This window comes from Xyrauchen texanus, chromosome 16, assembly GCF_025860055.1.
Source record: "Xyrauchen texanus isolate HMW12.3.18 chromosome 16, RBS_HiC_50CHRs, whole genome shotgun sequence".
NCBI classification, from domain to species: Eukaryota; Metazoa; Chordata; class Actinopteri; order Cypriniformes; family Catostomidae; genus Xyrauchen; species Xyrauchen texanus.
Window position 1 is genome coordinate 30,558,120 of NC_068291.1, and position 23,706 is coordinate 30,581,825.

A 23,706-nucleotide genomic window follows, 5' to 3' on the forward strand; every position below is an offset into this window, starting at 1 on the left:
TATATATATTCATCAGTATTGCAAATGAGTAAAATGAAAGAAATTACGATAAAGTCGTAATATTATGCCTATTAAATATCACATTTATGTTGTGCTTGTTTTCTGTTTTAATGTTCTCAAGAAGCATTTGTACTCTTACATATTTTCAGAGGCACTAATATCATATTGTAATAAAGATTATGATATGAATAAGGCAATGGCTAATTCATTTCAAAGTTCACAATGTTTTAATTGCTGTCACATTGTTAAGATGTTTAGCCTAATTATGAACTGTACTCAAAAAGATTATCATAAAAAACTAATGTAAAGCAGTATAACATCTACATATAACAGTATAACAGTTTCACTTAGTCTTTCACTATTGCATAACAATACAAGTGTCAGTAGTTCATAACCTATTGTTAATGAAAAATATAGATATTTATAACAAATATTAAAATACTGTGGTTTAAAAGTTTTATTTTTAAACACAGAGAGCCAGTGATGCACAACAAACAAATATGGCTTTCTGTAGTTTCAAAGGGAATCAAAAGAGGAATAGAGTACATGTAAAACACCAAACAAACTAAAAACTAAAGTTCAGAAGAGGTTCTTACAACATACACCTACACTAGAAAAATGGCATTCAACCATAAATGTTCCAACTTCACATATGTGTTACTGTGACCACCAACCCCCTGCATTGTGAAACTTTAAAATATGTATTGATCATCAAAACAGCCCAGAGTTGTACTATTTAAGGAAGTCAGATCAAGTTTCATATCAATAGTTCTGTGCAGTTATAATGCATGTTTACTGCTCCTGTCACAACGAAACTAGAGAAATCCATGGTGAATCTTCCTTAGACTCAAAACAAAAAATAAAATTTAAGTGCCATTCAAACCAAACATTATAGTAAATGTAAGTGCTCAGTGAGCTATGGAAAGGGGAATTTAAAGGGATAGTTCACCTACAAATGTAAATTCTCTCATCAGTTACTCACCCTCTTGCCATCCCATATGAGTATGACTTTCTTCTGCTGAACACAAAGATTTTAGAAGAATATCTCAGCTCTGTAGGTCCATGCAATGCAAGTGAATGGTGACCAGAACTCAAAGGGTCCAAAAAGCACATAAAAGCAGCATAAAATTAATCCATCTGACTCCAGTGGTTAAATCCATGTCTTCTGAGAAATATGATAGGTGTAGGTGAAAAACAGATCAATATTTAAGTTATTTTTTAAATCTCCACTTTCAGTTCCACATTCCACTTTTTTGGGGGGTGATTTTGCATTCTTTGTGCACACCACCACATACTGGACAAGAAGGAGGATTTATAGTGAAAAGAGACTTAAATATTGATCTGTTTCTCATCCATACCTATCATACTGCTTCTAAATATATGGATTTTTTACTTATATGCTGCCTTTATATGCTTTGTGGACCTTCAAAGTTCTGGCCACCAGTCATCTGCATTATATGGACCTACAGAGAAGATATATTCTTCTAAAAATATTTGTGTTCAGCAGAAGAAAGAAAGTCATACACATTTGGGATGGCATGAGTGTGAGTAAATGATGAAACTACCCCTTTATATGGATACAATTTTTTACATTACATACAGTATGACATTATGTTTTCCAAAATGCTGAACCTTGGTTAACTGGCCTCCTAAAGAGCCCGCACCACACAATGAAACACAAGCAGAATGAATTAAGTAGTTTGCAAAACCATTATTAAAGAAATTGCTGCATTCGATCATTTATAAAAAATATATATATATCCATTTCTATTTTATGAATTTGGCCCAATATACAGACAAAGTTTCCTGCACAGATCTTTTTGTAGCTTAGACCTTCATGATTATATTAACTCAAACCAATGCCAAGTGTCTAATCCAGAAATACATTTGTATACCTTATTAATTCTGTTACTTTACTTAAAATGGCATTCTGGGTAATTTGATTTTGTATACTCAACTGACAATCGACTGCAAAATGACAATGCATTAATACTGTCTGGGAAATGATGAAAAATCTAATTAAGTCAATCACGTTTATCAAAACTACCTCTAATCTCCTTTTATCTTGGGATAAAATATATTTTAGGATGTTACAATGAGAAACAAAATGCTAAAATTCATTTAGCACTAATATGTCCTTGGTATTAACCTTTCAGTTTTGAGAATCCCTGTAATCTCTCTTCCAGAAATGAAACAACCGCTCCATTGTGATTCATTCACAGGTTGTTATAGGATGGCAGGAAGGCAACACTAATAATGAGAAACGGTCTCAAAACTAATTTGGATCTCGAGAGCAGTGACACATACATAAACAAATGTAACTAATGTAAGGACTTAAAACACTTCATAAAACAACCCTAACAAACACTGCAGCACCACAAGTAAAGATGAGATGACTATTTGTATTTAAATATAAATTAAATGCCACACGTGTCATAAAAGACCAGAGCGATAAATAATTTCCAGATTGTTCACACTAGAGCACACTTGGTCTTTTCAGCGCAGGGAGGACACTGCTATATTTGTTGATAACTCCTTCCAACCACATAGCTATTACCTGTGTTTCAAGGATGTGACATTATAAAAATGCTGAAATCTGGAGCGATAAATTGAGCCAATGCAACCGCTGTGTCGATAAAGGTATCACAACCATTTACAAACATGTAAACAATATCCAGGCACCACTGTTTAGCAGTGTGTGTGTTCTGACTTGCCATCCATCCCTGAAGTCATTTCTTTAAGATTCTATGAAGACGTTGAAGTCCAGTAATTGTTTTCACTGAGCCCCTGTTAATTGGCCTTCTGCCAGCGCAAGGGCCAGTCGTTTTCCATCCATCTCTGGAGCAATCTTAGCACGTCAATGCGCTGGTAGATCTGGCAGAGTTCGGTGAGTTCCTTGACGGGTTTCTGGTTGTAGCGCAATAGGAATTCTTGAGTGGGGCTGTGGTAGGTGGATCCGTGTGTGCGCTGCTCTAAAAGTGTAAGCTCATCGTAACTCATCCCCCAACGACTCGCAAAGTTCTTCCAGTTTTTTACAATGCAGTGAGTCGGGTCCAGCTTCAGCCTCAGTGTGTACAGAAGATCTTCGTCGTTCATCAAGTCACTGATTTTGGGAGGAGGGGCGGAACACAAGCACTCCTTACAGGATGTAAGGTCTTTGCTAAAGTCTATGTGGGGGTGGGGGTGGGCAAAGCAAACATTATGACAGTCTTCAAATATCCAAAATAAATGTGTATAATAATACTACATTGAGGCACAGGCAAAATTTCACATATCATATCATCAATAATATATTAGGGATGCACAATACATTGGTGACCATAGTGGTAAAATTATCTACATGTATCTGATTAGACCAATACTGGAAGCCAATTCAGACAATAATTTTTTTTCTATGACAGCATGAGGTATCAGGCATCATCTTGCTTTCTGTACGTAATAATTTTCTGACCACTGATTTCATTTGAAATAGTAAAATTCTAGATGTAAATTTTAATGTGAAAAACAAACAAACAGAACCACGATATTGGTTATTGGCAATAACAAAAAAAATATTTTGCATATTGGCTATTAATAACATCCAAAATGTTAATACTGATGCATCCATATAGCATTGTGTCTAGGGCTGGGTTTCGCCAGCCTTCTCAAGATACGATATGTTTTGCGATTCATGTCACGATTTGATATATCGATCAGTGTTGGGTACGTTACTCAAGATGTAATCCACCACAAATCACTAAAAACTTCTCTATAAATCTATTCAGATTATTTTACTGATTACTTCATCTAAAAAGTAATCACATTACTAATTTTACTTTTAAGTTACTTTCTAAATCACTTTCCAAAAAGTTATTGTTAATGTCTATTTTTCCTCATACATTGTCACACACACTTCAGCTATCACAGAAATGCTAACAGACAAGCATTTGAATTAATATTTTACTTTAGCACAAGTAATCTACTTATAAGTAATTACTTCAATTTAAAATCAGTAACTAATCGAATTACAAGACAGAGTCTGTGCTCTGTGTGATTATAATTAAATGTTTCTTTTGTCAATACTGACTGTAAAGAACAGGAAGGGTAATAAAAGAGACATTATTCAATGACAAATGGATTGCGTGGATCTCGTCTTTGGACACAAATTACACAGAACGAGTCAAACCTAACTTTTAATCTTTTAAAACAGCAAATCTATATTTTTTGCCCAGCCCTAGTGCCAAACTCATGAGAGAGGCCCAGAGGGTGGCAAGAGAAACAGGCTCACTTTCAATCTCTCTCTCACGCCTCAGAGCGCCTCTGACTACACCGAGGAACACCACGCTGAGTTTGCACTTGATGACCTTCTTCTTTATTGAAATGTTTGACATGATATGAATACATAAATAGTTTAATATAAATATCTATAAATGGATCTAAATCATTGATAGAATATCGTGATGCATTGAGATTAGGGCTGTCAATCGATTAAAATTTTTAATCAAATTAATTACATGGTGTCCCGATTAATTAACCGCATTTACAAATTTTTGCTAAGAAAGCCCCTCATATAACAATAACTCAATATATAATGATTATACATATTTATATCAATATATAATTATACATAGTTATCTTTAAATATTTAAAAATTATATATATATATAAATATAAAATCGTTCTATATATAAAAATATAGAGGATAATTAAAATTCATTACATTTTTGTAGCAGAAGAGTTAATCATTGATGAGACAATACAAAAAGCAGCTTTAGAATACAATGTATTGTTTACTACCATATTATTGAACATAAGTCAATCATTGGCATACAGTTCACAGCAATCCATTTCACAAGTGAATTTGTCAATCAGTTGGAGATTTATTATGAGGACTTGTTTAAGGGCCCAGTCAATTTACACCTACGTCAGATGTCTCAGGTGTTTTGCGTCATAAACATAAAATGTTTAGGTCACTGTGTCAAGTTAAATATAGTTTAATACTCAAACTTAAAACACACCTTGAGATCCCTTAGATCGCATTTGCGCTTCTTCGAGTGTTTTGAACGCAAGAACGTAACGCATGTTTGTGTTGTTCTGCCTACTGAAGTGTTTTCTTCACTGTATAAACTGTGCGTTGCTCATACCGCTGAAATTTCACTTACTGCCCTCTGGAATAAACAGGTGGTACTACAAGCTTGCATTTCTCAGGAATCTTCCTTATTATGGTCCGTGGGCATGCAATATTTTAAATAAAATAATTGCGTAAAATATTTTAACACGTTATTTTTTGTAAAATTAATCGACAGCCCTATTTGAGATATATTGATGTTTGATTGTACCGAAACAGCCCTAATTATTTCCAACATGTGATGACAACTGTGTAAAGGTAGTGTTTAAAAGTGGCTTTAAGGGATAATGACACATACCTGATGAAACAGAAGCAGATGGAATAAATTTCTTCCCATCATTTTCCACAGGCTGTGTGAAAAAAGGAAAGATGTGAAAGGTCAAGAATTATTCAGGTTAAAGAAAATGTTCAACGCATTCAACAAAGTTAAATTCAACATAACATTAAAATGTAGTAAAGATGCCCCCAAATGAAAATTCTTGGCCGACACACTGGGCCGAAAACTGAAAACAATGATTTTTAAAATAGACTGTTTGGAATAACTAAATTCTAAATGTTGTTATTAGGGATACTAATAATACTTCTTCACATTAATATAGAGCTTTTCTAGGCACTCAATGTGCTATACATATTATAGGACGAATCTCCTCAAACACCACCAGTGTGCAGCATCCACCTGGATGATGCGACGGCAGCCATAGTGCGCCAGAATGCCCACCAAACATCAGCTATTGATGTAGAGGATAGTACAATGATGTAGCCAATTCATATACAGGTATATAGGGGATTATTAGGAAGCCATGACTGATAGAGGCCAATGAGCAAATCTGGCCAGGTGTTCCACACCTACTCTTTTGGAGAAATGCCCTGGGATTTGAATGACCACAGAGAGTGAGAAGCTCCATTTAATGTAATTTACAATACACATTTTATTTAAAAGTACAGTGGATATAAAAAATGTGATTGCCTAAGTTTACAGTTTTATTAAACTTTTCTGTTACACGTGTAAGCCCGTTTATCGGTCCAATGGTGGTCTCCAATAATACGGGTGAAGGTCTCTATGCGTTACTGTCTTTCCTTGTACGCAACACAACAAGATTAAATTAAATACATTTTCTATTATGTATTACCTCGTTATTTCATCTGACTCCATATATGAAAAAGGTTTTAATGATATCTGAGCATCATTAAAAGTGAGCGAATGTTTGATTATTCCTTTTAACTCCTTTAATTATATTTTACCCGTTCAGATTAGGAAACTATGTTGCTTTGAGGTCCTCGAGTGTTTTTCTCTACACCGCGGCCAGTATTGGATCATCAAACAGAGGTAATTGCTATATACCTGAGATCGGTCACGTTCACGTTCACACAATCAAAGATACTTCAGTATAGCCCCATGGAATTGCATACACTTGAATTTAACTTAATGTTTTCTTCAGTAGAGGTCACGGCCACTATTACAGATGTAAGTTGATCAACATAACTTCTCTTGTAATAGCTTTGGATTGGCCATGCGTGGTTTCCCACGTACACTTATCTGGAGAAACATCAAATTAAAACAGAGGTAAGACACACCCGAATTTAGATTGGTCAAGCAGCATTTGCTGTTCTAAACGACAATTCTTTGCAAACCAAGTACACTTGAATTGATGCCAAATATTAGTTGTCACTAATCTGACGCAGACTTGCAGTAACATACAAATCATTTAATCTGTTCGAGGAAAACAATGTCAGAGTCAGTCAGAATAAAATCAAATGTTTACAATTTATTGACCAGGTAACATAATCAATTCATCAATTCCAATTAGACAGTGATAAGTCAAATTTAGACATTTTATCAAAACCAAAGAAATTCAAATTGCAATCAACTGATATAAATTACACACAGTAAACTGTGCGGGATCGTCTGACTACCGAGAACCATGAACAATGTGTCACATCTCCTTAAATACCCAAACCATGAACAAAGGGAATTTTGGGAGTGGTTAGGTTTGGAAGTCCTGTGGACATACCTCATTAACATACAAGCAGGGATGGGGACAGACCTCCAGAATTATAAAGCATTTGGCAAAAACCTTATAACTTTGTTGTCATTAAGTTTTACAAACCTGGAAATAAGAGCACTATACCAGATGCACTGAGACATTTTAAATGACATGTTACACTAGTTACATTATTTGCATACATCAGGTATAGACTTTTGTTACATACAGAGCTTAGGTGATTCTGAGCTGAAGGGGAATGGGTGAGGGGGAGAGAGGAGAGAATGGGACAGATGTGGAAGGGCAACAATGAGGTGTGAATTTGCAGTGTTCGCTCAGTGGGGTGTGGTGCCTCAGGAAGAGTTGCTAATTGTGAGAAAGTTAATTTGTTGATTTTCTCAAAGATCATACATTTGCTCTTTGCCTTTGAATGCAAACACATTGGCACCCTGCCTTACACACGTGTTACAAAAGTTACACACATTAAAGATCGATCACTAAACTACATTTTCTGAGATGTTAACAGATAGAAGACAGAGTTAGCATTGATTAATATTTTATTTTTTTACTTTTCACTCTTTATTTAGTTATTTGCGGTCTATAAAAAGCATAATTAATAGTAAATCTCAATCATCTTGCTTTTAAAATACATTGTCACTACAATGTGATGTGGCATAAATACAATGTAATAAATGACGTAGTATAAATTAAAATTGTATTGAGCATGAAAATAAACTTGCATAACACTTGTGAGGGACCCAGCTTGAACCTGTATGTGCTAAAAGCCCAGGTGTTCAGCTTCCTTTGGCATCCATAAGACTCCAGTGTTTTAATCCATGTCTTCTTTGTCATTAACATTTTTTATTGATTCCATACTCATGAGCACAAGAATACACAGAATTAACTTTTATCAATTATGTGAATCCCAACTTCCATCCCCTAAGAATTACCTGCCTGATCATCAGGCTGGTAAGCACTACATTTTTTATATGTTTGTTTATTATATTAACACAACTCAGGGGCAAAATAAAATCAGAGAGCTCAAGACCTCACAGATCAAATTCTGAACCCTCTACCAAAACTCTTGAATCTTAGTACAGAACCAAAAAAACATGGGCTATGTCACCATCCTCTAACTGGCACCACCATGTATGTGTGTCTTTGAGGCCAAGCCTATCTAGAGGGAGTCCAATAAAAACAATGCAGAATCTTAAATTGAATGAGGTGTACCCTTGTATCCCTACAAATAGACTTGACCTTTTTAAAAATCCTAACCCATTCTCCATCTTCCAGTACTAAATTCAAGGCTTTCTCCCATAACTTCTTAAGAGATGGTAAAACCCCGTCCCCTAGACCCTGAATTAGCCAGGAAGAGTACGCTGAAGCTTCGTGACCATTTCTAAAAGCAGCAAGTACCATTTCAAGAGTGTCTGCCGCTTTACGGGGCTGCGTACTACACCCAAAGGTTGTACAGAGCAGATGGCGCAGCTGTAAGCACCTAAAGAATTGATAACTGGGAATCCCAAACCGCTGTATTATATTTTTGAAGGATCTCAACTCTCCATTTTCATACAGGTCACCCAGAGAAGCAACACCCTTCTCAATCCATTCTGTATAGCAGAAAGGGGACTTATTAATGCACAATTTAGGGTTCAACCAAAAAATTGCGGCAGCGTTCAGGTAAATGTCAGAACTGAACACACAGGAAACTTTTGTCCACATTAACGCATGCGCGAGATAACAGGATGTGTCTTTACTTCTCCGGGCAGCTTGGTAGAAAGGCTTTGCAATGGCAAGAATGGGGCAAGGACCCCATTCTTTGGTATACAAAGAAGTTTTTGGTATACAAAGTAACAGAGGGCACTGCAAGTCACAGAAATACTGTAATATTGATATAACTTATATTTGCCAAAGAAAAACACTTAAGATACATACAGTTTATTTAAAAAAGTGATACAAAAGGCAGAAATGCTGCAATATATATTATATTAGAGATATAAAAAAATATATAAAAATATGAAATATTGCAATATTATGAAGACAATCCACGTAAGATCAGAGAGTTTTTTTTTTTAAAGGGGATGCAAGGCAGTGAATATCATTTACAGCAGTGGTTTTCAAACTTTTTCAAGAGGGACCCTTTTTTTTTAATTTTTTTGACGCGACCCATAGGCTTGTGCGCAGAACAAAAAGCACTTTTTTTAACCACTTTTGATGATGCACGTGCACTTGCTGATCCTTGACGCGATTGGAACGCAAAGTCGATTCTGAAATATCAAGCAATAGGCCTACATACAGGAATGTTAACCAATTAATAGCCTATCGTTTGGTGCATGCTTAAAAAATACACAAAACATATTCCACAACAAACTCTTTAAATGTAATATTCATTATATACAGAACAGAACAAGAATTAAAAAATAATAATAACTTTAAACAAGCCAAAACGAAATAATTTAAAGCGAAAGTAAAAGTAAGGGGCATTATGCTCACGCAACTCTCTCATTAGAATCACGTTGCAATATCAACAGGAAAAAAATCATCCTTTTCACATGCGCAAAAATGTGCTTGGAAACATCACGTGGAGCTGCATGCGTGCTTACGCTGAATAGTAGGCTACGAATTGTAGGCCTACTACTGACTATTTTAACAGAGTAGTGTGATTTTTATATTAGTTGACTATTTTATTATCATATTTTGCCAACTTTTCACTGCATATTACGCACATTGGTATTGCTGCATGGACTGCGTCCGAACAGTTGACAAACCCAAACTTCAAAAAATGATCTTTATATGGCCTTACTCCGGGTTTCTGCTTTTTCTTTGCTGGGAAAGTACTGCTACTCTGTTGACATGCATCGCCTTCATTATCTTCCCTGCTGATCTCCGCTGTTCGCGGCAGGGTTTGATGGTTGACCGCGTTTTCTGCTGCTTCATTTAAAGGGGTCTCGGTCTCTGACCCTCTTTTTCTTGTGAAAAAATCATAAATGGTTTTTGACTTTGGTTTGCTCATGTTCAGCATAAAATAAATTCATTACGGGCTACTAATTTCACGGTACCGAATATTTTCATCATCTCATGGGAATATAAAATAAAATGGCTGCATATCAACAACACTGCGCACAAGGTTTTTTGTTTTGTTTTGTGTTGCCTAGGGCTACGAGTAGGTCGGTCAGCCGACATGTGGATTATTTATTTTGCATGAATTTGAATGTTTTTTTTTTTGTGTACTTCTAATCAAAGCTATTATTATTAATATTATTAAAAAACGAAATAATTATTATTATTTTTATTTTTTTAATTTTAAATCACTGGCGACCCATTTATTAATTCTCGCGACCCAGGGTTTGAAAACCACTGATTTACAGTACATGTTAAGAGAACTCATGAGAATTTCTTTTTCTTTCAGTTTTTAAGGCACTTATATTTGTGAATCAGTGTTTTGGAGGTCTCAATTGTTATTACCGTAATTTCCGGACTATTGAGCGCACCTGAATATAAGCCGCACCCACTGAATTTTAAAACAAATATTATTTTGAACATAAATAAGCCGCACATGTCTATAAGCCACAGGTGCCTACCGGTACATTGAAACAAATTAACTCTACACAGGCTTTAACGAAACACGGCTTGTAACAAAAATAAATAGGCTTTAACTAAACACGGCTTGTAACAAAAAATACAAAATTAGCAGTAAACAGTAGCATACCAAGAAAGTCATTGGTCACTAACTTCCTCCTCCTGTGCACTGAAACCACTGAAGTCATCTCCTTCGGTGTCGGAGTTGAATAGACTCAGAATAGCCTCAGCTTTAGTTGTCTTTTTGCTGCTGTTTCCAATGTCTTATCATCGACTCATTAAGACCAAGCTCCCGTGCAGCAGCTCTATTTCCTTTTCCAACAGCCAGATCAATCGCCTTCAACTTGAAAGCTGCATCATATGCATTTCTCTGTGTCTTTGCCATGATGAGGGTGACAAAATGACTACCGTAATCAGAATGATGGGAAGTTTGAGCGCGCTCGATTTAATCTAAACAGTAAACAAAAAAGTTGTTTGACCTTAACCCGTTCGGCAATTTCATTAGTCTAATGAAAGCTTCATGCCGCCAAAAAACTGAGCACGTCACAGAATGTTTTTTTTTTTTAAATAAACTTTGAAAGCGGGAAAAATCCATATATTAGCCGTGTCATTGTTTAAGCCGCGAGGTTCAAAGCGTGGGAAAAAAGTTGCGGCTTATAGTCCGGAAATTACGGTACAAATGCAAAAAGCTTTAACATATTTTCAATATAGAGTACAGCTTGGCATTTCTTTTATTAAACAACAGAAATAAAATAACCAGAGTGTCCTCTTCCCACTTCTGCCCTTCCTCTGCTGCAAACCACGCCCAATTTCCCTGACATTTTTTAAACTGTGATGGGAAATCAACTGTGCTGAAACAGGGGGTTTCATAACCCTTTAAATAAAGTTAATAGAGCAGTAAATGTGAATCCACGCCCCTAATGAAAATGCAGCGAGATCTAACTTGTCAAATGCTTAAAGGGGAAAAACTAAAAACCCATATATCCTACACACCCCGAATCTCACTACTGCTCAAGAATCGCTAGAACATACAGCATATGCTTTGTAACTATAAATAAAATAATGTTGTCGGAAATAGTTATGTGACATCAGCACATGACATTAGAAAGTCCAGGCCCATTTCATTTCTCCGTCTCACTGAAGATGCAAAGAAATGAATGATCTCAGATTAATAAAATATAACTTGATGACTCACCTGTTGTATCCTGTCTGCCAGTGGAGTCAAGTAACCAGGGGGAACTGAGCTGAGCTTCAGGGTCACAGGATCTGTACAGAATCAGGGGTCACATTTCTATGAAAAAATTTACTGATCTTTTATGAACACTTTATGCTGCCATGTCTTATTGAATATGATTATATGGAAAGTGTGGAGGCTGGCCAAAAGGTCACCATTCTCAATACGTAAACTGAGATCATCAACATTGATTACATACTAAGCAGACTGGAAATAAATGTTCAGTGCAAAGTAAACTGACCTAACAGACCCAACTTATCAAAAACATGTATTTTAGAGAGATAAATAGAAAAACGAATCAAAGGAGCTGATCAGATTGTAGTATTAAAACCCAGAAGAGAATTAGCATTTTCGAGCCATGTGTTTTGTGTAGAATTTCCAATGGATTTTCAGAATAGGGCAATGCCACAGATATGTCAACGGTACCATAGAAAATTACATTTTAAGTAATGGAACAAACCCCTTTTAAATTGTTCATTTAGGTCAATATTTTACTGTATTATATTGCTGAATATTTATTCACCTCACGAGGTCCGCTCCATTTCGAAAACAACATTTTCAATCAGCCATATTTAATTTATGTTAAAAATAATTATATGTAATTAAATAGAAATGATAATAAACACATGTATGATTTCAGTGCTGTGTCATGTCCATAACGTTTTAGAAGTTAAGTTATCAACATCAATCTCAAACATCCACTGCTCATTCTTTTACCGCGATGATTCTGAAGCATTCAGTCCTGTCTGAAGCGTTCAATGCAGACTATGGCTGTTTCTCAATGTGCATTCTTATGTGTTTTCACGTTCTTGTCGACTCGTTCAACATCATCAACATCCACTGCCAAATATCGAGGATGAATCGGATGGTGACTTGTGGGCAAGCCTATTTGAAATCCCAGAAATCATAGCGGTACTACGGTGGCAGAAGAAGGACAATTATCGTTGTGTTTTCCCTCAAGAGTTTCCTGCTGAAAGCTCGTGAAAGTCTGACGTCTCGATAGAGTCGTCATACTGCGGCAACATTTTTGGTTTTGTTGGGCATTATAAAGTAATAAACACATGGAGGAAATGTGTGTTATAAGACTTTATTATTTTAATGTGTCACTAGTCCTGCTAAACCTCACTGGTGTGATGATAATAATGCTGTCACAGGTGTGTGACAAAACAAGTAGCTCGCTCACTGGTTACAAATGTACTGGGACGGGCAACTGCGCAACAGATAGATCGCAGCACATCTCAGAGTCCTCCTGTTCTTTTGAGGTCATTCTTCCAAGGTAGCTTGGCAAGACTGGTCTTCACAGGTTTAGTAATCATGCAAGGCCATATGGCAATTTCAATCTTATTTCAATCCATCATACAACCTTAAAGGATATCATACCGATGTCTCGGACGTCAAAGTCTGCAGGTTTCAAAGCATTTTGGAGGGTTTTCCCTCATCATCTAAGTGCTGCTGAAATTGACCAATAGCTGTTTTTGATTTAAGAATTAAATTAGGTCTGTGGTTAACACTACTTGAAGTTCATGTTTTGGATGTGAGTTTTACTATTGTACTGCGGTCCTATGTAGCAACTTGTTAGCAACTTGCTTTTTAAAAAAAGCAGTGGTTCCAAAATGTACATTTAAAGTAGGATTGTGTGTAATTTATGTTATAGAACAAAACTGAAAAGTCTCTTCTTAGCATTAACCACACATCTTATTTTACTCATAATTAAAAAAACAGTATTCTAAAAAAAACATTGCGGAATTTCACAGGAAACCGATAGCAAATTAACTGCCCAACCCAGCCTATAAATTTACATCATGACTGAACACCTCTATAAGTCTTATGAATTAATAACATACAAGTTGTAAAACATCATCTGGGTGAAAACAACTATAAACACTATAGACATCTGTCACTACCAATATAAACAGCAACAATCTAAATAAACAATAAAATACCTCTCATATCTTGTGGATCAGTGACCTGAACAGGATAGTTCGACCTCAGTGACTGAAACAAGAGCAGACAGAAGAAACAACAATAAAGACTTAGCAAAGTTCAAACTTCACATTATAAACATATATATCAGAGAAAGACACGAATACAGCTCTATTAAAGGAAAACAATACACCTTTGTTTCTATTTCTACATGTTAGGGCAGATTTTAATAGAGATGGGGCGTACAGTGTGGCAAAAGGGAGAAATTAAACTTTCAGATGAGTGGATAATGTAAGAGTAAGAGTATGTGTTTCAAAGCCTGCTCCCCCATCCACAAGAAATAATAATAAAGCCTTATATCTATTTTCATACCATGAATGAAATCATGACTAACCTACATAATCTGTGATGTTTGATCACAGTATTAAAGGCTACAATGTTTACAACTAATGTAGTGTGTCATAAAGCACAAGCAAAAACACGGAGGTGTGGGAGGTGGAGGGGTTGTGGTGGCTCGAAGTGGTGACATTCATGAATATTAATTTTCAATAATAATTTGTGATGACCAATTAAAGCGCTCCAATAAATATCTTTTTACATTGTTAATTTGATAAATTGATCCGTGCATCTAATATGGTCAGTACTGGGATTTTGTTCATCAGTGGATAATACACTGATGAGCCTAAACATTATGACCACTCATATCTCTGGACCGGCAAGGCTAGTGTGATGTTCTGGGCAATGTTCTGCTGGGAAACCCTGGGTCTGGCCATTCATGTGAATGTCAACTTGACACGTGCCGTATACCTAAACATTGTTGCAGACCAGGTACACTCCTTCATGGCAAGGGTATCCCCTAATGGCAGTGGCCTCTTTCAGCAGGATAATGCGCCCTGCCACACTGCACACACTGGTAGGGAATTGTTTGAGGAACATGATGAAGAGTTCAAAGTGTTGCCCTGGCCTCCAAATTCCCCAGATCTCAATCCGCTTGAGGATCTGTGGGATGTGCAGGACAAACAAGTCCAATCCACTGCGGCTCCACCTCACAACTTACAGGACATGAAGGATTTGCTGCTAATGTCTTGGTGCCAGATACCACAGGACACCTTCAGGGGTCTTGTAGAGTCCATGCCTCGGCGGGTCGGTGCTATTTTGGCAGCACATGGAAGACCAACATCATATTAGGCAGGTGGTCATAATGTTTTGACTCATCGGTGTACATGGATTAGTATGATTAAGCCAGAATCACCAATGGTCTTGTGGTACTGTTTTCATCTCTAGTACAAGGCGTTCTAATGCAACTTTTTTATTTAATAAATAAATATTGCATCTGTACATCTGTGGCTGTTTAACATGAGCGGGGACACATCTGTTTGCATTTTGTTTCACAAGTTAACTGGAAAGGAGCGTGAGCTGCGGTACAGTCGAGTGAGTAAAGCTTGCATCTGGATGCACGAGAGAACATTGCTGCCCGCTGTCACTTAACGCCACTGATAACAGCCGCAACAAGCACTCATTATAATATTAAAAATAACAGACTCCAATGCTGGATCGCCACTTATTATAATACACAAGAATGAAATGTAAACTCTAGGCACTAGACACTTACCTGACAAAAGCTTTTTCAAAAAGTGGTTGGGAAAAAATTGGCAAAGGCAAAAAGTGGCAGAGACACTTGTCCCACCCGTAAATGACACCTTTGGTTATTTATCCAAAACCTTCAGCTATGAGTGAAAAAAAAACTGCTATTTGTTTTGGAAAGATTAAAACACACCATACCATCTCTGTAACGAAGCTGCTGGGGTCCGTGTCCTCCACTGGTTCAGAGGACACTCTCCCTGTAAAAGACACAAGTGAAGCAGTGTATTAGAAATCATGAGGGAAAACACTACATCATGTTCATTTGCAAATGCAAATTAATGATTTGGGGATTTGGGGATATTCTGCCATTCTTCTCTGCAGGTCCTCTCAAGCTCTGTCAGGTTCAGGTTACTTTATTTATACCAATAGGTAGATTTGGTCAGTAGGTTGGATGGGAACTCTCCAGAGATGTTCGATTCAGGTCTCTCCAGAGATGTTCGATTGGGTTCAAGTCCAGGCTCTGGCTGGGCCATCAAGGACATTCACAGAGTTGTCCATAAGCCACTCTTGCATTGTCTTGGCTGTGTGCTTAGGGTCATTGTCCTGTTGGAAGGTGAACCTTCGGCGCAGTCTGAGGTCCTGAGCACTCTGGAGCAGGTTTTCATTAAAGATATCTCTGTATTTTTCTGCGTTCAGCTTTCCTTCAACCCTGACCAGCCCCCAGTCCCTGCTGCTGAAAACCACCCCCACAGCATGATGCTACCACCACCATGCTTCGCCAATGTGATGGTATTGCGCAGGTGATGAGCGGTGCCTGGTTTCATCAGTTCAATCTTCTTTCATCAGACCAGAGAATCTTGTTTCTCTCAGTCTGAGAGTCCTTTAGGTGCTTTTTTACACTGAGGAGAGGCTTCTGTCTGGCCACTCTGCCATAAAACCCAGATAGATGGAGTGTTACAGATGTCCTTCTGAAAATTTCTCCAATCTCCACACATGATCTCTGGAGCTCAACCAGAGTGACCATCAGGTTCTTGGTCACCTCTCTTACCAAGTCCCTTCTAGGAAGAGTCCTGGTTGTTTCAAACTTCTTTAATTTAAGAATTATGGAGACCACTGTGCTCTTGGGAACCTTCAATATAGCCAAATAAAATGTGTAGCCTTCCCCAGATCTGTGCCTCAACACAATCCTGTCTCTCAGCTCTGCAGGCAGTTCCTTGGTTTTTGCTCTGATATGCATTTTCAGCTGTGAGACCTTATATAGACCTTGTGCCTTTGCAAATCATGTCAGTTGAATTTGCCACAGGTGGACTCCAATCAAAGTGTAGAAACATATCAAAGATGATTCAGATAAATGGGATGTACCAGAGCTAAATTTCAAGTGTCAGAGCAAAGGGTCTGAATGCTTGTCAATGTGATATTTCAGTTTTTTTTCTTTTGTAAAGTACATTTGTAAAGTTTAAAAAAACTGGGTTTTGCTTTGTCATTATGGGGTATGGAGTGTAGATTGATGTGAAAAAAATAATAATTTAAAGCATTTTAGCATAAGGCTGCAACATAATGTGAAAAAAAATTAAGGGGTCTGAATACTTTCTGAATGCACTAATATATATATATATATATATATATATATATATATATATATATATATATATATATATATATACATACACACACACACACACACACACACACACACACACACACACACGTATAAATATACACATTTTCCTAGGCCCTGAAATTTAACTGATGAGTTTGGAAGCCCAAGATTAAAAGATAAAAAATCAGCTGTTATTAGTTTTGAAGTCACAAAGTGACTTTGTTAAATACTACTTCATAGTAGTGTTTTATAAAGGGTATCAGATGCAATCTATAAGCAGATTACAAATACAGAACTTCCTTAGCAGCCGTATGACAATTAAGGAAACAACACATATCAGAAAGAAACAGAGTGGAGTCAAGTCAAAATTACTGAGGAACTGTGAGAGGAAGGATGTATGAGAGTATGAGCATGTGTATATGTGTGTGAGTCAGTGCCTGCCTCTGTTTATGCATTCTTTCTTGAATCAATGGCTCTGTACCACTGAGAAAGTTCTTGAATTACTACCAATACTGTAAAACTGGATCAATATATGTTTGGAGTAGGGACGTGCAAGGGTAATCCTCTGATCAAGAACTTGTTCTGCGACTTGTTCTAAAAACACTAGGCTACACGAATATCACAAAATGATTTTCCTTTGCATATTTGCCTGCTGTGGGCAATGCTGAATATACCTTATTCACAGTAGACTTACAGTCTCTAAAATAGCATCTGTGTTTAAAGCTGTATAAATCCTCTAGATAAAATGTACTTGTTCACAACTCATGAGTTTGTCTACTGAATTTTTTTGGAAAGATGTTTGTTTTTAAATGTTTCATCAGCAGAATGATCCAAAACACTTTAAACAACAGTACAAACCAATGAAGGGACTGCAAGTCTATCCCCCTCAAGCCTCATTGTCATTCACGCCAAAAATCAAAGCGCAACTGTGAATTGTACATTATACTGTACTTTCCCTCTGGATCTCTCACCAAATCTCAGTTATAATTTAGTCCACTGGGGTGGTGCTGTGGATGTCTGTTGTTGAGGTGTTGGAAGAGGAAACTTCATGGCATCTTGGTGTGCTTTCAAGCAAAGCGAAGTGTAGCACTACCAATCCTTGTAATATTTTGATTCTTATTGAATTCTACTCAGTTTTTGTTGGAGTCATGCACACCAGAGGACAACGATCCATGTTTTTATGGTGGAAAGGAATTGAGAAGCAGTATGGGAAAGTCGGATGCTTGTCAGATATTTAATGTGCATTAAATATATGAAAATGGGGAGAGTGCATTTTATAAAAAGCCAATTTACCACTTGTTGAAATTATAAAAATGTGATGACCTTGTCTGTGCATTACCCTAGTGCTGTCAGTACATTTCTATGTAAGCTACAGGTGAGTGCAATGTTTTTTACTGTTATATTTTTAAAGAATTATATGTATATAAATTCATACTCTTAAGTACCTCTTTTTCCCAAAATAAAAGCATAGTTTATTGAAGCGAAGGGGGGAAATCCTTTCGATGGCGCACAGCTTTTGCAAAGGAGAAACAATGCAGTGAAATAATGTTACAGTGAGATATTTTGCTACAGAAAACCAATCATAAACTAAACAGTGAAAACAATCACAAACTTTCAAGAGCTGTGTTTTTGGTGTCAAAATGGAAATGTCAAACAGTGACATTTCTTCTCTGTTTCCCTTCTATTTGTACTAGTACATTTTAGAAGACTTTACACTTAACCAGAGCATTTACATGCCAACACTGCGAGAGTAGGACAAGCAGTAGCATGCTTATTGTTTGTGTCAGAGATAAACCATAATATAACACTAATATAAAACCATAAATATAACATTCAGGGCCAGATCATGATTATTTTTTATATTTTGTTTTACATATTTCAAGCTAAAATTAGTCAACTAAAAATAGTATCCTATACAATATAAAAGGAATAATCCGGGTTCAATACAAGTGAAGCTCAATCGACAGCATTTGTGGCATAATTATGATTATCAGAAATCTACAAGAAATCTAATACAAGAAAAAATGTCAACGTCCCTCCATTTCTTTACTAACTTCATAACTGTTCACTTCACTTACTAACTATTCACTTAACTTCACTGAACCTACAATTTTGCTTTTTTTTTTAAAACAAATAACAGCATGGGCAAGGCAAAATAATTTATTTGGGGTGATCAACATTGTCACAAATAATGATAACATGTAGTTAACCTGGAGTAGTCTTTTAAACATTTACTAAGCGAATTCACTAAACAGTTACACATCTTTTGTGTGTAGTATTTGGGCACAAATAGGTGCAACTTATTCACTAGCCACCCGCAATCTGGATAATTTAAACAAAAAGCTAAATAAACACCACCAGAACGCTTTCTTTCTTCTCACATAATAACACAATAATTTTTTTTTTATTTGGTTAGTAGCCTTGTAATAAGCAGGATAATGTACAGTCAGCCGGTTGTTATGGCAACATAAAACCCTTCAGGGTGAATCAAGACCCCTCTGCTTCAGAGTGTGCACTTATTTAGACAACCTGCTTAATCCTTAGTAAAATGTGGGGCATCAAAATGCACAAATAGCTAAATAAACATATTGTTACATAGATATAAAGTATCAATATAATACTGTGAAAAAAGCGATATATTGATTGTTTGGCACAACTCTATCATTCATGGATTGTGACTGATTTTTTTTAATGGAATTGCATTCAAATGCTGAAGTTCAAAATTTTATTGTGGATCAAAGTTTACTTGCGGAAAAGTGATATGTAAAGTGACCAATCACAGTGAAACTTTGAATATCTTTAAAAAGATCTGATGTCACTAACCTGGCAAACTTGGGAAAATTCTGTGACTATTTTGTCCTCAAAAGCACTCATTCTATCAACGAATACACAGCTCGACCTCCAGATGAACTTAAAAAAACATCCTGTGTCCATCTACCTGCGTATCTTCCACCAAACCAGTCGATCAGATTTGCCCTTTATATCGAGTTGATCTAAAAAGTGTTTTACAGTTTTGTATGCTACGTGCATCAGACGGCGTGAGGACTGTGGGTGGTCCATGTTCATGCCATTTGAGGCTGAGATTATACTTGAGATGTCTTCCATGGAAATAGCTTAGTAATGTGGTTACCATTTGTGTGTGTGTGTGTGTGTGTAGCCTACATTTATAGAAATCCCATCAACAGAAAAAGTGACCAAATACAGGCAGTCAGAAGAGAAGTAAACCGACCACAGCTGGGGAAAAATAAGCAACACGCTGCCTTCTCAAACTCTGGTTCAAGCTTCAAACCAGAAAAGAGTGTTAACCAGAAAAATATACAAAATATAAGTCCATGGGTGAGAAACCAGTGTAAAATTAAAACTTAATTTCTGCTCTTTAAAAGATAAATAAGTATAGCATGAAATGTTACTGTTTAAAAGTCATGCTGTGGGTTCACTCTTTACAGTGGCAGAGGGATGAACTAATGTCCCTGGATAAAAATTTAAGAGTGAACAGAGAATAATCTGCACTCACACTACATAAAAGCGCTTAAAATGACCAAAACCAAACCAATACCATGTTTTTGGACATGTTCTTTGGGGTAGCCTTCCATATAAATACCATAATATAGGCTTATTATAAAAAATACCAAGGTTTTAACATACCACAGCAGGCTTTTGAGTAAAGTAACTTTGAGGAACCATCTTGTGCTGCAGGGCTCCAGATTAACTTTTTGCCTTGGTTGCACTAGTGCGCCTAACTTTTTTATTTAGGTGCACCAGCACAAAATTTAGGTGCACCCAAATTTTTCCTCGGTTTGCGTCGCCTTTAACGGCACAATTTCAAGGTTACCTTTTTATCACGCTCCATACATATTCATATATTATGTAAATGATTTTAAACAAGAATAAGGTGTAGGTAAATACTTTTTTTATTTGAAGCACAATTATGCTGCATATAAAAATAAAAATCTTTTAAAAAAAATTAAAAAAAAATGTTTAAAGTGCTTCACTGAGCTTCCAAACTAAAAAAATTTAAGCAAAATAAAACATTTCAACACTTCCCTTTGCGAAGTTATAGGCGACGTTGAATTTTATTATCATCTCTGATTGTTCTGAGGACCTGATAGCTGCTGCCTGTCGCTGAAATGCAGCCGGAAGAGGAGCCACTTTAGTCACACACTTATCGCGGCATGAAGTGTGTTTTTTTTTAATATTGTGCTTTTTCAGCGTTTCGATTCGAAACGTTGTTGATCCACTTACAAATGCACTGTTCCCTGCCATGCTCTGGCCACATTCTTTACAATAAATGCAGTGCATTATGTTCTCTTTCTTATTAAACCTTAACCAGGGAAACTGGTCTAACCAGTCTTTACGAAATATATATGTTTTTCCCTTTTTATTTTGAGTCTCTATCTCGGGCCCGGTAACGTTAGGCTCTACCTCCGTCTCTGAGTCGGATGCAATCTCTGACGAAGGACCAGGACTTGGCATCTTACCAGGGACTGGGGAGACTGGCTGAAGTAGCTCCGTTTCTGGGCTGTTGTCGGAGCATTGACCGGGTAGAGTGTAGGGAGGAACAGGCCTACTTTTCTTACAGAAAAATCTCTGTATGGGTCTATTTTTCTTTTCATTATTCGACTTCTGCGTTTTTTTTTTTTTGTTTTTTTTTGCTGATGCTGATTGCCGTAACTGATTCTCTTTTGCTCCGGTCGCAATTTCAATCACACAGCACGGAGCCTACATGAATATCTGGACCACAGCCAATCAGAGGCAAAGACCCGCTCCATCTCTGTCTCTGATTGGTTTAGACCACAATATGATCCAACCATGAGTGAGTTCTGTCTAGGAGAACAAACGCTTAGTTCGCGGGGAAAAAAAAAAAAAGTTCGCCGAGAAGCAGCGGATGCGTGCGAGGACGTTAGGTGCACCGGTGCGACCAAGGAAAACAGTTAGTCGCACCCTTACAAATTTTGTCGCACTCTAGAGCCCTGTGCTGTAAAATGTGAAATGAATGCTACACAATATACTGTATAGGCTACTATATATATAGTGATGCTCCTAAAATCACAAGAAATGAATGATTTGGTGCTGTTTTGCCCAGACTAATGATGAAAATAAATAAATGTGCCTTTAGGGCACTGTGCCTTTTTTACATCTTAGACCACTTGACTTGGTTTACGTGCACTTTACATTAAAGTTATTCCTCACATTAAAGTGATACCCATTTATGATGCCTACTTAATAAGCACTGAAATATACACTTGCATCTTCCCAACATTGTTATAATTAATGTTTTGCTAGTTTGAGTTTACTTTAGTTTTTCTTTTTTGTGTAAAAGTAATACATACTCTCTAATAATTTGAGTGGAGAGGGGGGGTTACTGGAGGGTCTTGCCTAGAGTGCCAAATGGGATAGGACTGGTACTGCTGCACTGCCACAGTCCCATTCAGTGCTGTAGACAAATCCAGACCTGTGCTGCCCGAATCCATTCAAGACTGGTTCAGCTCAGCAAGGGAATGCAGAGAACATGTAGCTGCTTGCTCAGGATGCACTTGAAGAGAAAGTGTAAACCACATCATAATAATCCTGCAGGGCAAAAGCCCTCTGTAAAGTTATTCTCCTGCATGGCCACCCATATACTAACAAAAGTAACTCGCAAAAGAAGAAAAAGAAAAGAAAAACACTGCAATAAAATCTCTGTGACCTCTAGGCCTACATACTTTGAAGGAAATCACAAAAAGTATTTTGATATAGAAACACAGCAAGTTTATTTAATGCAACTAAAGAACAAGGAAGAAAAACTGCATCCATGCGTTTGTAAACACAATTGATGGCAAGTGAAAGTCCACCTGGATCTCAAAAATGGCACTTGCTAAACAAGGCTATCATGTAATTTGAAGTTAGCCTATATATGAGCATTAATAGTTAGATACCATTTCATGTTGCTCCTTTGTCTACTTTCGAAACAAAACAACACAACACATTTTAAAATCTAAATTTGACCAAATAATGTTAATCTGTGGTCGTTTTATCATCATCATTCAGTAAAACTGAAAACATGATAGGCTACTTCAGAACACTCTGTACTTCGGAAACAAAAGAAACAGAAACTTCCATCATTGTAACGCTCGTGCCTAGGTATGCATACACTATGTATAGGCCTACATACAGCACATTTCCCCCGGAAAAGATAGCAAAATTGAATTTTAATTTATTAACATAAGTTCAACAGATTTACTTACCAAACGGATCGGTAAACGCCTTCAAACTCGTCATGGTTACAAAGATCGTTCCGAACATATGAGAATATCGATGCTGTCCTATTCACAATGGTTGGAAATGTGACTGAAATCGGCGGCTCTCCTTTACTTCAGCTGTGCACTTCTCTGCGTACTGATGCCCTGGCAGACCAAGTGAACACAGACACCTGCAAAACAGCTAAATCCAATTTTCTCCAATTTAGAATGACAGCCAAGTTCGGATAAATGTTTTCTTTCCACACTGACATGCACATCAGTGACTTGAGGAAAGACAACTAGAGGAGGGCGGATCTGACCCACGCAAGGAAAATGAACGTCATTAATAATATGTTCTCACCTCTGCACATGAGCAAGAAGAATACAGGGTGTGCAGCATCACGACCCGACCCGGCCCCGCCCTCCTCCAAGCCACAGTAATTCTCACTATCATTAATTTATCAACAAACATATTTAAT

General features: G+C 36.9%; 1 protein-coding gene across 2 annotated transcripts; it reads right to left on the reverse strand.

Moving 5' to 3' along the window:
- Nucleotides 1–70: 70 nt before the first annotated feature.
- LOC127656857 (ectodysplasin-A receptor-associated adapter protein-like) lies at nucleotides 71–23,534 on the reverse strand. 2 transcript variants are annotated; one of them, XM_052145377.1, is made up of 7 exons: nucleotides 23,234–23,534; nucleotides 22,340–22,542; nucleotides 15,608–15,666; nucleotides 13,846–13,897; nucleotides 11,864–11,934; nucleotides 5,406–5,457; nucleotides 71–3,167 (listed from the first exon to the last, which is right to left on the reverse strand). In XM_052145377.1, the coding sequence occupies exons 3-7, from the start codon at nucleotides 15,608–15,610 to the stop codon at nucleotides 2,791–2,793; spliced, it is 555 nt and encodes a 184-aa protein (XP_052001337.1). In that variant the 5' UTR covers nucleotides 15,611–15,666; nucleotides 22,340–22,542; nucleotides 23,234–23,534; the 3' UTR covers nucleotides 71–2,790. The 2 variants fall into 2 exon arrangements, with proteins under 2 accessions (XP_052001337.1, XP_052001336.1); XM_052145376.1 differs by lacking the exon at nucleotides 22,340–22,542 and having other exon boundaries at nucleotides 72–3,167.
- Between the last annotated feature and the right edge of the window lie 172 nt (nucleotides 23,535–23,706).

Coding starts and splice junctions, on each gene's coding strand:
- LOC127656857 (XM_052145376.1), bottom strand. CDS start 23,291: ATGTTCGGAACGATCTTTGTAACCATGACGAGTTTGAAGGCGTTTACC. Junction 11,935..13,845: donor TGATCCACAAGATATGAGAG/GTATTTTATTGT, acceptor GATTCTGTACAG/ATCCTGTGACCCTGAAGCTC. Junction 5,458..11,863: donor TGGCAGACAGGATACAACAG/GTGAGTCATCAA, acceptor TTTTTCACACAG/CCTGTGGAAAATGATGGGAA.